This window comes from Chanodichthys erythropterus, chromosome 16 (assembly GCF_024489055.1).
Source record: "Chanodichthys erythropterus isolate Z2021 chromosome 16, ASM2448905v1, whole genome shotgun sequence".
Classification (NCBI taxonomy): Eukaryota; Metazoa; Chordata; class Actinopteri; order Cypriniformes; family Xenocyprididae; genus Chanodichthys; species Chanodichthys erythropterus.
Genome location: NC_090236.1, coordinates 27,847,557 through 27,863,221, shown reverse-complemented (window position 1 = coordinate 27,863,221; position 15,665 = coordinate 27,847,557). Strand labels below are relative to the sequence as shown.

The window sequence follows — 15,665 nt, the reverse complement described above, 5'->3', positions numbered from 1 at the left end:
TTATTATTAGTATTATTATTATCAATGATGAAGACAGTTGTGCCACTTAATGTTTTTGTGGAAAGCGTGATGCATTTTCTTCAAGAATCTTTAATTAATGTAATTGTAAAAGTTTTTTAAACTAACTTTTGATGTTTTTTGTTGAATAAAAGTATTAATTTCTTTAAAAAACAACAACAAAAACAACTTAATGATCCCAAACATTTGAAGGGTAGTATATACAGTGGCATTTTTATGCACTATAAACAGTGTATAATAGGATAAAGTATATAGGATAATGTATAGTAGTTTTCAGACACAGACTGTTATTATTAAATATAATAATATGATGTCTGTCTGGACTATTTGTTTTATATGCAGTGTTAAACAGATTTGAACTTATTTACTGCCTTAATGCCACTAATATTATGGTAATGAGGGATTAATCTTACGCCGAGGGAGTAAATGAGACAGCTGTTCAAATATCACACACACTAACAAATACATGCAAACTAAAACACAGAACAGATGATTGATGACTATGGGTTAGTTTCACTTATGGATTATCACTTAAAGTGACATGGTGTCCTTAGATAATCCTGAACTAAACAACAGCAAGAGCAGCAGGCTGAGTGAACAGATGGGAAAAGAACAGAGCAAACATATTGGTCAGAAAACATTGTTTTGATGGTAATGTTCACCTAGTTCCCAATTGCTTGACAGTGGAACATAAAAACAAAACAAAATGCTGCCCCTGTGTGGCTGCAATGGGAACAGTTTGAAATTGTAAACAAATGTGAAAATATCACAGTGACTTTTACTGAATGTCTACTTATGACATACACATTTGTTTAATCATGTCATGTTTTTATGTTTACTTGTATTTGCACCCTGGCCTGTACTTTCTGTGGGTCATTAAAGGACACCGTGTTTATCTAATAACATTAAAACCATTAGTATTCTTCACTTGTGAGGTTTTTAACTTATATTCCAGACCCACCTGTGGTTTTTCCATTCCCGAGAGAACATCCTGAACTCTCTTTGCTTCTGAATCATGATCTGCAGTTGGGAGAAAGAGGAGAAGAGACAGAAAAACAGAAAAACAAAAGGGTGTTATTCCATTATGAATCAGCAGGGGTCAGGTTTACGTCAGAAACTGAGCAGGAGATCAAAGCATAAAATGTTAAAGGGATAATTCACTGTCATCGTTTAGTCACGCTCATGTCATTCCAAACCCAAATGACAACTTTTTATTTTTTATTTTTATTTTTGGGTGAACTATTCCTGTAACCACTAGCGATCTTTTCAGGTCATGAACTTCTCTGAGAAAGAAAGAAATAAACATATGGAAGAAAACAGCATTATGATTGAAAATAAAATATGAATTTGAAGAGAAACAAAAAGTTGTTTTTGCCTTCTGTCAATACAGTTTGCATAACAAGGCATTAAAAATATATATATTGCATAACTGCAGACCCCACTAAAAGAGCGCTGGTACAGCAGATACAAGAGCTGTTGGGAGTTTGCATTTCTACGTCTACCTACTAAACCACGTCCATAACTCGTATGGCAACTCCCATGCCAATTTGAAATCTGCACGTGGAAAAAATGCTCAATTACCTCATGTTCCCAAAGCCGGATTTGCTCACTTAATCTACCAGATCATCAGTGACAGACGGTCTGAAAGAATACCTTTAAATCTTTATTGGCCTGTGTGGTTATACACACACACGCACAACTGCTCACTAACCCCTAATTTATCATTTCCACAGCAGACCCAAACACACTGGATCCACATGAGCAGATTCTTTTCTCCTGGGGAGTAACCTCTTGCTCAACTTCACTTTCTGTATGTTAGCGTTGTAAATTAGTGCATACGGGAGAGTGTGCGTATGTGGCCTGCCCTTGGTATCTTGGTTTAATGTATATATGTAAAATAATTTTTAGAAATTACATCAATTAAATTATATAATTATAGAGCCTAAACATTATAACTAGTCACAGGTGAACCTAATACCGTTGATCATTTCTAATAAGGCCACATATCAAGGCATGGGTAGATTTGATGGCAAGCAAACAATAATTTCCATAATCAACGTGTTGGATCATGGATGCAGGAATAAAGATCTGAGTGACTTTGACAAGGGCCAAAATTTTATGGCAAGGTAACTGGGTTAGAGTATCCCTGAAATGGCAAGGCTTATGGGTTGCTCCTGGTCAGCATTGGTGAGAATTTACAACAGCGATCTGAGGAGGGACAAACCAGCAACAGGGTGTTGGGCGATCATCCTCATCGATGCACGAGAGCAATGAAGGCTATCCCGTCTGGTCCGAGCCAACATACTGTGGCACAAGTCACACAAAATGCTAATGATGGTTATGGGAGGAATGTCATAACACACAGTGCATTGCACTCTGCTGCGTATGGGGCTGCGTAGCCGCAGACTGATCAGAATGCCCATTAATGATGACTGATGACCCCTGTCCATTAACGAAAGTGCCTATAATGGGCATGCAAGCATCAGAAATGGAAGCCAGTGGAGGGAGTGTGATGCTATGGGCAATGTTCTGCTGGGAAAGCCTGGGTCTGGCCATTCATGTTGTTGGTAATGAGAGTGGAACAGAGTGCAGTTCATTCACTCCCCCCACCTACATTTTCTGCCAGTGCTGAGACTTGAACCTGCGACCTTTGGGTTACAAGACTCTCTAAAGATAAAATTTCCTACATAAAGTCAGAAACATTAATCTGATGCTGAAAAAACAGGTTTATAGACACATTATTTGTCACCCACCCAAATACACTACATGTGTATGACTGTTTGTATATTTATTTCTAGAGATGATAGCACACAAAGTTCACAGCGCCTCTGGGCCTTCATGAGTCATGGCAACAGTGATGTCATACACAGTCACCTTAACATGACCCCAGGAGGTAGGCACAGGAAATGCAGGCTTCCCCGAGAGACGGAAACCTTACTAATGCTGTGTGTGTTTGTGGGTGACAAATTGAGTTATATCTTTAAAAAAAAAAAAAAAAAAGGGAAATAAAGATGAGCAATTGTGCAGACGTGGGAGAATATGAGCTCACCTTGCTCTTGGCATTAAAAGAGCGCTCACCCACCCTAACGCGAAATATGGAGTCATCATTGTAGAGCATTCAACACCTGGTCACTTCAAGCGTTTTCTCTGATCAGACAGCTATCCGATCGTGAAAAGACCAGGTTTAAATGCTTTCGAGACAGATTTAAATGCAATCAATCAAACCACTTCAGCAGGTATTTTGAGACGCATTCCAACAAAACTGGACAAGTGTTAAGGTATCTGGTTGTTGAAACCACATGTGTTAATTTTACTCCTAACAAAATGGTAAAAATTAAAACGTGTGAGGGTGTATTATAGGCTTTAATGTTATAGCCCAGAGATGGGCACTCGCGTTAGAGACTCGGACTCAAGGCGCATTTTAACAGACTTCAGACTCGCACTCGACCTGAAATGACTCCAGACTTGACTCGACTTGAGTCGGAACACAAGACTTTGAATATTTTAAAAAGACTCAAGTCTTTTACCCTTAACTACTGATATAATAAATAAAGAATGTGTGTTGTATTTAAATGGTTTTATAATATATGCGTCACATTTCCTTGCGTGTTGAACTTGTGGTAGATCGGACTTTTGTCATAAAATTTGATTACTTATGTCCATGCACGTAAACTCCGAAATGTCATAAAAGTCCCATGCAACATGACGGGAGCCACCGTGCCATATGTTCTTTCGTTTGGGTTTATTATCACATCAGATAAGCTAGATGCACAGAATTAGGGAAATCAATTAAAGACACCGGAACAACATCATCAAATTTTAAGAGACATCGCATCCACAAAGGTTTGTCACATTAACTCACACAACTAGCTATTATACAGTGGTGTAGCTACATGTCTTATTTGGATTGCCAGCCTGTTAAAATATGAACAAAACAAATCTAGACTTTAAACCTAGCACTACGTTTTATCATTCTTTTCATATTATTTGCAGCTTTTCTATTTCTTAATGTGTGTCCATAAGAGAGAGAGATAGAAAGAGATGGTAATCCATTTATTACTTAAAGCTCATATTTTAACGTATCAAAATCAGCATGTGTAGAGTTTTTTTATTGACATTCTTAAACATTGCGAAGTTTGATTTTTTCTGATAATGACTGTCGTCAATAACAACGAAGCTGTATAACAAACCGTGACTCTTTGGCGCCATCTTGCGTCCACTTAGCGACTGTATTGAAAATGACCACTCGTGTTGCCAGGACGACTGTTTTGTACATTGTAATGGATTATAAAGTAACAAACTGGATGTACATTATCCCTTACATCAACATTTCAAAGAAAACAGATTATAGAAAGATCATATTATTTTGTCTATATAATACAACAAGGATAAAAAATAGGATTTGATTATGAAAATGTTTTTTTTTTTAATGACTCTAGACTCGACTCGGACTCATGACAAAAGACTTCAGACTCCAGTGATAAAGACTTCAGACTTCGGACTCCAGATTAAAGGCTCGTGAACATCTCTGTTATAGCCAGATATGACAGCGCCATCGCCACAGATATGGCCTGCCACAGATGAGTAGCTCAGTAACTCTTAATTTTACATATAGCGTGGGAATTGAAGATCAGATTTATATTCGTTTTGCAGAGACACATTTATGTGTAAATGGAAAAGTTTTAACAAATTAGATAACTCTCCTTTCAGTAAAATGCATGAAGTGACCGGGTGTAAACATGACCTTAATCCATATGTGTTAGCTTTGAGATCATCAATATGCTAGAAGTTGACAAAATTAAGTTTCTTTGAAGATTTATCCTGCACTACACAGATTTTTTTTGTCCAACTGAATGTCTCCTGAATAATGTCACTCCCCCTAATACAACCTGCTCATGGTGCATGACTAATGTAACTAATTCCCATTTATTAAAAACATAAATTAAAAAGATATAAAAAATATCAAAAATTGAAACTTCCCATTTCAAAAGGACATACATCAAGACAGGAAAGAAACTGGGCACTTTAAGCAGTTTCATGGGGTCAGCAAGTCATCTCTGCAGGGGAAGGACTACCTGTTCATTACCTACACACTTCAACTAGCCATCAAGTCCACTACCAGTATGTCCATCCTCTCCTCTCCATCCACTCCTGCCCTCTGAGGGAACCTCTTTCTGTTTTGCTGCTGCCAAGCACAACACTCGACTTTCCAAAGCTTCACGTCTGATTCTCACGCATGTCATCTCCATAGGGAGCGGACGGTTGAGGCTAACCGCTCACTCTCTGTCTCGCCCTCCTGCCATGTTCTGAATAACTTCTGCTTCACAATATATAAATGAAAATAAATAAAGGAAGTGAAGATGATAGAAGAGGAGGAAAGAAACAAACACCTCTCATTCTTAAAGTAAAGCTATTTAATACTATTCTGCATTATGTTGAATAAGTTAATTTCCTTTATTTCTTGTGTCTCTCTGGATATCTGGGGTGGAGAGGAGTTTCTGCCTTCAATTACAGGCCAAGGTCAAAGACAGGAGAACGGAAAAAGGAGGGTGGGGGGATAAGGAATGTGAAAAAACGATTGAGCTTAAGTGAATATAACCGGCAACATGGAAGTGACAGAATGGGAGGAGAGATAATGTGATAATGTGAGAAACATTTGACCAAAGTCCTAACTGCAAGTTTTAAACTTCGGTGTGTAGCGCCTGCTTGTTGATGATCATGCTTTTTGCTAACAAACAACCTTAATACCCTACCAACCAATTACAAACTAGGGCTGGGACAATAAATCGATGCATCACTCGATTCTGAGATTTTCCAAATGCAACGTGATTCTCTCTCGAATTGATTCGGAGCTTAGTTTTTAACAGCAGATGGTGCTCTAGACTAGTTTTTAACCGAATGCTCAAATGCTCATTGAAGAAGAGTACTTGTGCTTTTTGCTGAGTCTGAGAATGTACTTATGGAGACCCACAAATGACATGCAGGAGAAAAAAAAAAAAAATAGTAGGCTAAATCGTGCGCACAATTTACTAATTTGTTCCCTCAATATATAAATCGTGTGCACAATTTATTAATTCTTAGTAAATCAAGGGAACAAAATAGCAAATCGTGAGCACGACTTACTTTTTTTCTTGCTTGTCATGTGCAGGGCTCTGTATGTACTTGGAACTCAGAATGCTTTTATGATGCGAGTTTAATGTAAACAGCAATGTAATTCGCTTCAACCTTTTTTAAACTTTATGACTGATTATTTTATAGAAGGTTCAAGTGGTGTGTGTAAGGGATTGGAAACAAGCAGAATTTGGCTGTTTCTAAAGCACGGAATGCCATCTGCTGTTAAAAACTAAGCTCAGAATCGGTTTGAAAGACAATCACGTTACATTCGAAAAATCTTAGAATCGATGCAGAATCATTTCTGGATTCGCGATGCATTGATTTATTGTCCCAGCCCTAGCTAAAAACACTCTGAACAACTGTATAGCATCTCCCAGGGACCCCTTACATAGTTAATAAGCTGAAGGTCAAAGGTGAGTCATGAGAGAGCTCACACTTGACCCTTCAACACTCTTTAAAACAACATGGAAATCTCTTTCTGGACTTCAGGAAGCATTTTAGAAAAAAATTGAGTGGTCTAGAGCTGTAGTGTGAGTGGAGTGTTTGGGTGTTTAGCTCTATGAGAATGAGCATGCATGTGTATATAAGGAGGTGCTAGGTAAACATCCAAAACTGAATTTGCAGACTATTGGAAAAAAAAGTCTCCAAGAACACCCACAGAGCTGTAGACGCCAAACGGTCAAGCCAGTAACTACACCCACATGTCTGTGCGTGCGTTTGTGAATGTGTTCGAGTGCTGGAGCACCATAGAGCCGCTACAGGCACTTAAAAACAGCTCACATTCTCTAGCTAGCATCCTGAAATAGGGTTACAGATAGAGAAACTAGACCGCCACTATCAGGAGGGCTGATCAGTCAGACATAAACAAGTTTCACAGTCCCAAATTCTGTTAGTGGGGTCGATTTGTTTGTTTGCTTTTAGATTAAAACCTCCTGGAATTTTTCAAGCACCCAGAAAATAAAGAGTTCTTTTGTGAACTCCATCTTTGCGCAGAGGCACGCACACTCTGCTAACTTCTGCCTCCTGGTGGAGTGAGACGAAACAGCACATTCTTGATTAGTGACGCTCGTTACACACACACAGCCTACAGGACCAGAGAGGTGCTGCTGTGAGTCCATACAAAAATGTGAAAAATGACATAGCAATGGGTTAGTCAACCAAAAAAATCATTAGGAAAGACAAACTGAGGTTGTGGCTATACTAACAGAACACAGTCAAGATGACTAGACAGCCAGGAAATCAAACTTGGCATTTTCTTTTTTAAGCACTTTGTAATACACACTGCATTATATTAAAACAGATATTGCTTTTAAGGGGCAACAAGACATTGCCAGGTGATCAAATAAAACTTAAATCTTCATCTTACACATTTCTACACCAAATAGATCACTAATTACGGGTTGTGAGGGAGGAGGGAGTGTGGGAGGAAGAGAGAGAAAGAGTTGCAGGCTCCCAATCGTTCTCATCTCCGCATAGCACACATTCCATCTGCTCAACAGCTGGCTGTCTAATCCCTCTCTCACACAAACCTGTGCCTCCCTGAGAACCACTGCCACAGTGCGCTCGCTCTCACACTCTTACATGGTACAAGTGACACAGCCATTTGCACTAAAAACAGACATGAACTAGGTAATATATACACGCTATCACCTATCTATCTAGAAAAATAGAGAGATAGACAGACAGATATCAATCTAGAGATAGACAGTGTACCTATCTTCGTGCCTTCCTTGAAAAGGTCAAAATGAGGACAAGACGACATTCAGTCAAAACCATCATATAAACAGCTCAAGACGTTAGCATTGCTCATACCTGTTTTTTGATTTTCAACAAAAAGCATATACTGTAGGTATGTGTACATATGTGTGTAAACGTCTGATAAACTATTGTTTACTTTCATTTGAGCATCAGAGACCATCAGCCCAATCATCAGAAGGGATGTTTTTCAACAACTGCCAAGCTGGCATCTGTCTCTTGCCTTTAGTGTGCAGCTCTATGTCTCTAGCTATCTCCAGAGGGACTCTCAGTGGCATTCACTCACAGCAGAGATGCATGGCCTCACTACTGCCAAGGGACACAAGGATACGCCAGCGCTTCCTGGAAGAGAACTGGAAAGAATGGAGAAAGTTGGCAGAGGCTAGAAAGTAGGGATAGAGGGGAACGGAGGGAGGCGGAGGAAACGAGACTGCTGAGAGCTGCAGAGCGACTGAACCGGGGTGACCTGCTCTGGATGCCCAGTGGCACAATCTCCACAGGTGCCAGTCTATTTTTGTATTTACTTTGTGCCTACTTATAGAATGTGAATAAGAAGTATATGGAGCTGGAGGGGGGAAATTAATACTAAAATCTCATAATTTACATTAAACCTACTTGTACTCTTGTATGTTAATGTCTCCAATATTTTTGCTCTTCTTTTAAAATGTGAATCATGTGTAACAGGGCTTTGGACCATGTGAGTTTCAGGTTAGTTGACTAAACTTGCCCTTTTCAGCTACTGCTGCATAGTCCCTGAATATTTTATATGTGTTAATCTTGTTTATCCATTTGAAAACATTTTTATTTTGTGTGTGCGCATGATGGAGTAATAGTAGATTTGATTTGATGGATACAGTAGAACTCCAGCTATCTATGACCTGTCTTCACAGGCACAATAAGCAAAAAAACACCACTAATAACCCTGTCACAGTCAAACACTTCCGTTGAATCAGACGCAGTTTGTGCATTGTGTTACTGTAAGAGCCGCAAGAGGGACTTCCCAGAAAAACACACAAATGTTGATTTTGGCCCAGTTCTCAGTGCCTTCTATGGCAACTTCTTGAAAAGCAACCTACCCAGACTCGTAAGAATCTCTTGATAGGTAAGAGTTCTGGCGTCCCAACTGTAAATGACAAAGCACCGGCAGATAATAGAAAGGTCATGTTTAACTAGCTGAAGAGCTGGCATCCGGTTACAAGGTCTTAGCTGCCCTCGACCTTCTCATCTTATTCAGTTTCCCCAAGTTGCGTCACCCATCATTGCTCCATTGCATGCCGTTATCGAAGCGACCTCAGGGCATAACGTTTCTCAGTGACTCATATGTTGTGAGAGTGAATGTGGGAAACTGTTACCATTGTGGCAAAGACACAAAGCCAAGATTAAGGAACATCTGTTGCTTCTGGACGATAATGATGGAGTGAAAGCACGTGGCTGGAGGAAATGCACAGTGCCAAAGAGGAGCAGAAGTGAACATCTGTTTCTGCTGGAGTCCATGCAAACACACAAGAAGAGCTGGAGATAGAAAGGAGTTAAGGTTGAAGTGTTGCAAGTCTGAGACTATGAGAAGGTTAATCTAGTGGCTAGTCTTCATCTGCACACAGGCTTAGCCCCGGCCTTATCTAGTTAATGACAGTACAGCAGTAAAAAGCACAAATATCCTTGCAGCTTAGGAACTAAGGAGCTGATGGACCCCGGGATGTGGTTTCCTGCCTTATGTAACAGAGCTTCATGAGCGGAGGTGAGCGCGTTTGTGTCCACGGGGTGATGTGAGCAAAGACTGTCCAGGCGAGGTGCCGAGAGAGAACGAGTCGAGCTGTTTTCACAGCTCCAGGCGTGGCCTGGATCTTCAAGCTGCTATGCCAACAACAAAGTATTTTCGACAGCTGGAATGTCTGCCCTTTTGTTGTCCATCTCTCTCTTTCAATCCCTCCATCTCTCTCGTTTTGTTCTTTTTTAGTTTTGAGAGTTTGATTACACTATTGCAGCTTCCTCTCAAAAAGAAAAAATTCTTAACCTGATCTCCGGCGTGATCCGGGGAGCCAAGTACTCTGCATATGTGGTCATGATGATTTATGCCTATGAGCAAGGCTGCAGTGAGGCCCAGATGGCTGTAGCCCTCAGTAAGTGACGTGAGCTAGAACCCTCAAGTTTGTTTTCTATACTTCATCAACCATTCAGTCGACTCCACAGAGGAAGGCCGCAAGCTGCAGTATCTTGAGACTCGACCCCAGCGCCTTGCTTCTGGTGACCTCCACAAAATTCTACCACTTTGCCTACAATGAGTTCATTTACATGCAGGATTTTACACCAGATTATGCTTGATAACCTGACTGCATGTACAGTACAATCATTTGCACGCTTTAAAATGATAGTTCACTTAAAAATAAGAAGTAACATAATTTATTCACCTTCATGTCATTCCAAACCTGTATGACTTTATTTCTTCTGTGGAATATAAAAACTTATTTTGAATGCAATGGTTTTTGTCAATACAAAGTCAATAATGTTCAAAACCAAATGGGACTTTTATTCAAAAACCCCAAAACAAAAAAACAACTAATTTTTCAAAATATCATCTTTTGTGTTCCACAAACAAAAAAAAGTAATACAGGTTTGGAACGGCATTCGGGTGAGTAAATTATCATTTTTGGATGAACTATAATTTGTATTTTATTAGATCATAAACGGTTCCAGACGACAAATTTTTGCTCATTGTACAAATTTCCTTTACCACTTAATTCAACATCTGCTTACATTTTGATGTCAAAACTGGATTTTAAAATCTCTTGTAAAGATGCTTTTTCAGTTTTTCAATAAGCAAGAAAAAACAACCATCACAAAAACAACCATCGAACCATGTATAAAGTGAGACAGCAGCCAAAGTTATTGAGTAATAGCTTCACAGGCAGTCTTATCTCCTGGGAATTCTGCCACAGTCAGAATTCGCCTTTGATCCTGAAGATAGTGAGTGTGAGTAACATATATACACCACATGGGTGTATGAGCACTTCTTAAGCTTGTTAGACTGCAAAGGTCTATCGTGAACTGATCAAAGGATGGGTGGCTTGCGCTTCAAGAAGACAAATCACGTTTCCATGATGTCAGAGCGCAATGAGTCGAGTCTTACAACATCTGAATATAATGCTACATGTTCTGTGTGTTTAACACAATACACACAGACAAATTATTGAATGTGGAATGCCTTTTTTTTTTTTTTTGAGGGCCAAAGCAGCCTTTTTGGCAGATCAAATGAAAGAAGGGGTCATTCCCTTTGCCCCACTTGTCAACACTTGCAAATGTGCATGCATTGAAGAAACACCTGGGATCAGTGGCACATACATAATTTAAAGCTAAAACTTCAAGGACGCTGAAGGCTGAGAGAGAAAAAATTGTCAGAAGACAGCGCAGAAAAAAAGCAACGACCTTCTGGAGTATAGCATGTGTTTAAATAATTTAAAATAGTTATGAATGTATGCTCTGAAAAATGTTTATGTTAAGAAAATGTTCTTGAGAGCAGAAAACAGCATGTGAACACATCTTAAATGGAGCTTCTCCGATCAGCACTGCAGGGGGCCTGATAAGGCACATGTGGAATTGGTGAGGGTCGGTGGCCATGCTCAAAGGACCCCTTCATTGGGAGAATGTGACTCCACAGGTATGTGGGCTGCCTTTCAGCAGAGGCCCAACCTGAGATACAAGGGCCACATTGTGGGTGCTGGAAAAATGATAGCACCTTTGCGATTCCCAGCTATGCAGTTTCCGTGGCATGACGATCCCCTTTACCTCTATTGATGCACTTATCTTTTTCTTTTTAAGAGGAGAGAGAAAAACTTTATGGCCACATTGAGGGGAAACGTGCATTACAGATGGCTAATGGAAGCCGTGAAATATCAGAAGCTAAATATTCTAGACATGTACAAGATGATTTAATGTAACCACAATAACAACTATAATGTCTTGTGTAAACATTGCTGAGAATTTTTGGCACAAAGCAGAACATAACCATCTCACTCTGCTCTGACTCTTTACATTATGAAAGAACAAGACTTAATTGATTTATTTTTTTATTAAATAAATGATATTAAATAGGTTTAAATTAAAATAAAAATTAAAATATATTATTTAAAAAAAAAAGTTTTATTATTTTATACACAAAAGCTTTTTTTAAAGAAGTCTTATGCTCACCAAGGCCATTTATTTGATCAAAAATACAGTAAAAACAGCAGTAAAATTGTAAAAAAAAAAAAAAAAAAAAAAAAAAGTTTAATATATTTTAAAGGTACAATTTGTGATATTTTTTTCCGCTAGAGGTCGCTAGAAGCCTATTCAAAACAAAGGCGTAGTTTGATGACGCCAAGTTTTAGAGCGGAAATTTGGGACATGTGGTCTCCATCTCAACGGACGGTGCAAAAGAATAGGGATTGGAGTCTGGAAGAACTCATGTTCATGGATGCGATTATTAACGTTACTGTAGTATGAAGCAGAGCAGGACCGAGTGTTGCGGGAGCTGAACGAGGAGCTGGAGCGATTGATCAACACACGCCTCACGAGCAGCGGGACTTTTATTATGACACAGTCGCCGGCGCCGCTTCCGCTTTTCCGGTCATGAGTTTACGGGAGCTGTCCTTGTCGACAGAACCAGCGGCAGATAGTAAACAGTAATTATGTTCCATAAATAAGTAACACAATCCACCATAAAACGTGCAAGAAGTAAATAAGGAACTGCTTGAAGCAAGCTAGTGGTTTGCTGGACGCTAGACACTACTTCCGCATTTGTCCACGGCACTGTTGTCATGTGGTTTCTACGTCAGTAAAGGCGGTAACAAAGGTAACTGGTGTCATTGACAGGCGACTGCACTGCCCCGTGTCACTGTTTAGAATGGGAATTTTCTCATGATTTACAAGTAGTTGAAAACATTAGAGATATTGTTTGTAATCAGCTGGACAAAATATATAACACTAGCCTAGTGGTTTTTGGATATTTTACTGCAAAAATTTTACATATTGTACCTTTAAAATATAATTTATTCCTGTGATGGCAAAACTGAATTTTCAGCATCATTACTCCAGTCTTCAGTATCACATGAAATCATTCTAATATGCTGATTTGCTGCTTAAGAAACGTTTATTATTAATTATTATTATCAATGTTGAACACAGTTGTGCTGCTTAACATTTTTATGTAGCATTTTTCATGGCTCTTTGATGAATAGAAAGTTCAAAATAACAGAATTTGAAATAGAAATCTTTTGTAACATTATAAATGTCTTTATTGTCATTTTCGATCAATTTTGATTAAAAAAATTAAAATCTTACTAATCCCAAACTTTTGAATGGTTCTGCACATACATAAAAGTATCATTTCCAAAAAAGTGAAGAGACGAATTTAGAAATAGACCTGTTGACTAGACTACTGAAAAAGTTCTTACCTTGTAAGTCTGGTTCGCTGGATCTGGGGCTACTTCGAGCTCCACGGGTTGTTTTTTTAGATCCAGGACTGCTTCCACCACCTCCACCACCCCCAAGATTTCCGTGGACCTTGCCGTAGCCATTGTACATGTTGTTGCAGCCCACATTGCTCTTATAGATGGAGGGAGGGCTGTTTAGACGATTCTGACGCTCCAATCGGTCCTTCGTCTTTTTTGGTGGTGGTTTGTATGGCTCATAGTTCATCCCGTACACAGGAATTATCTCTGCAGCAACGAAACAATCAGTCAATCATGAAACTGCCATGTAAGTTGGGAATAGGAAAAATTCCGTTCCATTTGTCCTTTGAAGTAGGAAATTCCTAGACCCCAGTGGGAACATTTAAGTGGAATGTACCTTGAGTCAGAGTTATAACTAGGAAACATCAATAACTTTGACTTCAGAATACAATATGGCTTCTCAGCGCATCCACAGTAGTAATATGTTGTTTATAAGAACTTCTGTTTGTGTGTCTCAATAATGCTCTCAGGTGCACACAGTATTATGCAACCTCTATTTGTGGACATGATACTTCAGCATTATCTGTGCAAAGTACCACTTTTTTTATGTGTTTGTATTCTGAAAGAGCAAGAACAACAAACGTTTGCCTGGATGCGTCCATCTTAATTTTCTAACCTATGTACTTGAATGTGGTCGTCATTCCCAGCTCCTACATCCTTCTTCCAAGGTAAAATTGCATTCTCTAGCAAAAGTATTGTGTTGCGAACGCAAAGTTTGCAAAGGTTTTGCGAGAGAGTGCGAAACATGAGAAACTGCAAAGCATTGAGATTTATTTTTTTCTTCCCATTTCATTTTTTATTTTACCATCACCATGTCTCTTTAGTGCAGGGGTTCTCAACTCTGGTCCTCAAGAAACACTTTCTTGCAAAGTTCAGCTCCAACCTTAATCAAACACACCTGAACAAGCTAATCAAGGTCTTCAGGATTACTAGAAAGTTCTAGGCAGATGAGTATGATCAGGAAAGTGGACCTAGAGTGGGCCAGAGTTGAGAACCCCTGCTTTAGTGGCTAAGCTATCACAAAGTATGATTTTCTTTTTAATGAGTGTGGACAAAAGCTTATCAGTTTTGGCTGTGGAACTGAAATATTATGAGATTTTACTTGGTATTGAGTCAATACCAGAATAAGAGGAGAGTAAGCTGTGATCATATATGCACTCCTACCTTCATTGTACATAGGCGGGATATGATGATGATAGTACTGGTGGGGGGGAATGTCCCCAGGGCTGACGGGTGGGTAGAAGGCCGTGTGTGAGTTGGGAATAAAGGGTGGTGGGGCCATGTATGGAGGTAAGTGATGAGTTGGAGAGATGGCTGGAGAATAGCTGGGAGGATAGCATTCTGGAGACTGAGGGGTGACCACCACCCTCCGAACACCTGTGTTGTCCTCCAGCACCTTTGGTGAGAAACAAACAAGATTTTTTTTCATGTTAATTAATTTGCCAGAGCTGAAAATCCTGAAAAAGTGTTACCGTAAAGTGTTACCGTAAATATTTATGCAAGGACCTGAAATATCAACGCAATATCATGAAAAATTAAAGGATTACTTCACTTTGAAAAGAAAATTAGCCCAAGCTTTAATCACCATCAAGCCATTCTAGGTGTATATGACTTTCTTCTTTCTGATGAACATAATCACAGAAATATTAATAAATATCCTGATGCATCCAAGCTTTATACTGGCAGTGATAGAGATCAATGAGTATGAAGCTGAAGACAGTGCTTCCATTCATATCAATCCATCATAAATGTGCGCTCCACATGGCTCCGGGGGGTTAATAAAGGCCTTCTGAAGCGAAGTTATGCTTTTGTGTAAAAAAAAATATCCACATATAACAAGTTATGAAGTAAATCATCTAGCTTCAGCCCAAGCAGCACAAGTGAAAAACTCTTGCAGTTCACAAAGCTTACGCTACATCCTAAGCCTTCCCTATTCAACTTATGGAAAAAGTGGAACACCATTTTTTTCGTAACATCAATACAGAAGGTGGTCTGGCGGAAGCTACATATTTTACTTAACTTGTTTAAATATGGATTTTTTTTACTATGTGGAGCACATATTTATGATGCATGGAAACACTTTCTTCAGCTCATACTTGTTGGTATCACTTACTGCCATTATAAAGCTCGAATGCATCAGGATATTTATTAATATTTCTGTGATTATTTTCATCACAAAGAAGAAAGTCATATACACCTAGGACGGCTTGAGGGCGAGTAAAGCTTGGGCTAATTTTCATTTCAAAGTGAACTAATCCTTTAATAACAAGCATTATTATTTCATAATACTAA

At 39.1% G+C, this 15,665-nt stretch overlaps 1 protein-coding gene across 4 annotated transcripts in view; it reads right to left on the bottom strand.

The window, feature by feature from the left end:
• The window catches only part of fndc3ba (fibronectin type III domain containing 3Ba), a 158,531-nt gene that overhangs the window by 47,297 nt on the left and 95,569 nt on the right, over positions 1–15,665 (bottom strand). For all 4 annotated transcript variants that reach the window (XM_067362243.1, XM_067362246.1, XM_067362245.1 and 1 more), the window contains 3 exons: positions 14,538–14,769; positions 13,317–13,580; positions 980–1,038 (listed from right to left, as the gene is read on the bottom strand). In XM_067362243.1, coding sequence (XP_067218344.1) covers positions 980–1,038; positions 13,317–13,580; positions 14,538–14,769 — 555 coding nt within the window. The remainder of the gene's footprint in view (positions 1–979; positions 1,039–13,316; positions 13,581–14,537; positions 14,770–15,665) is intronic.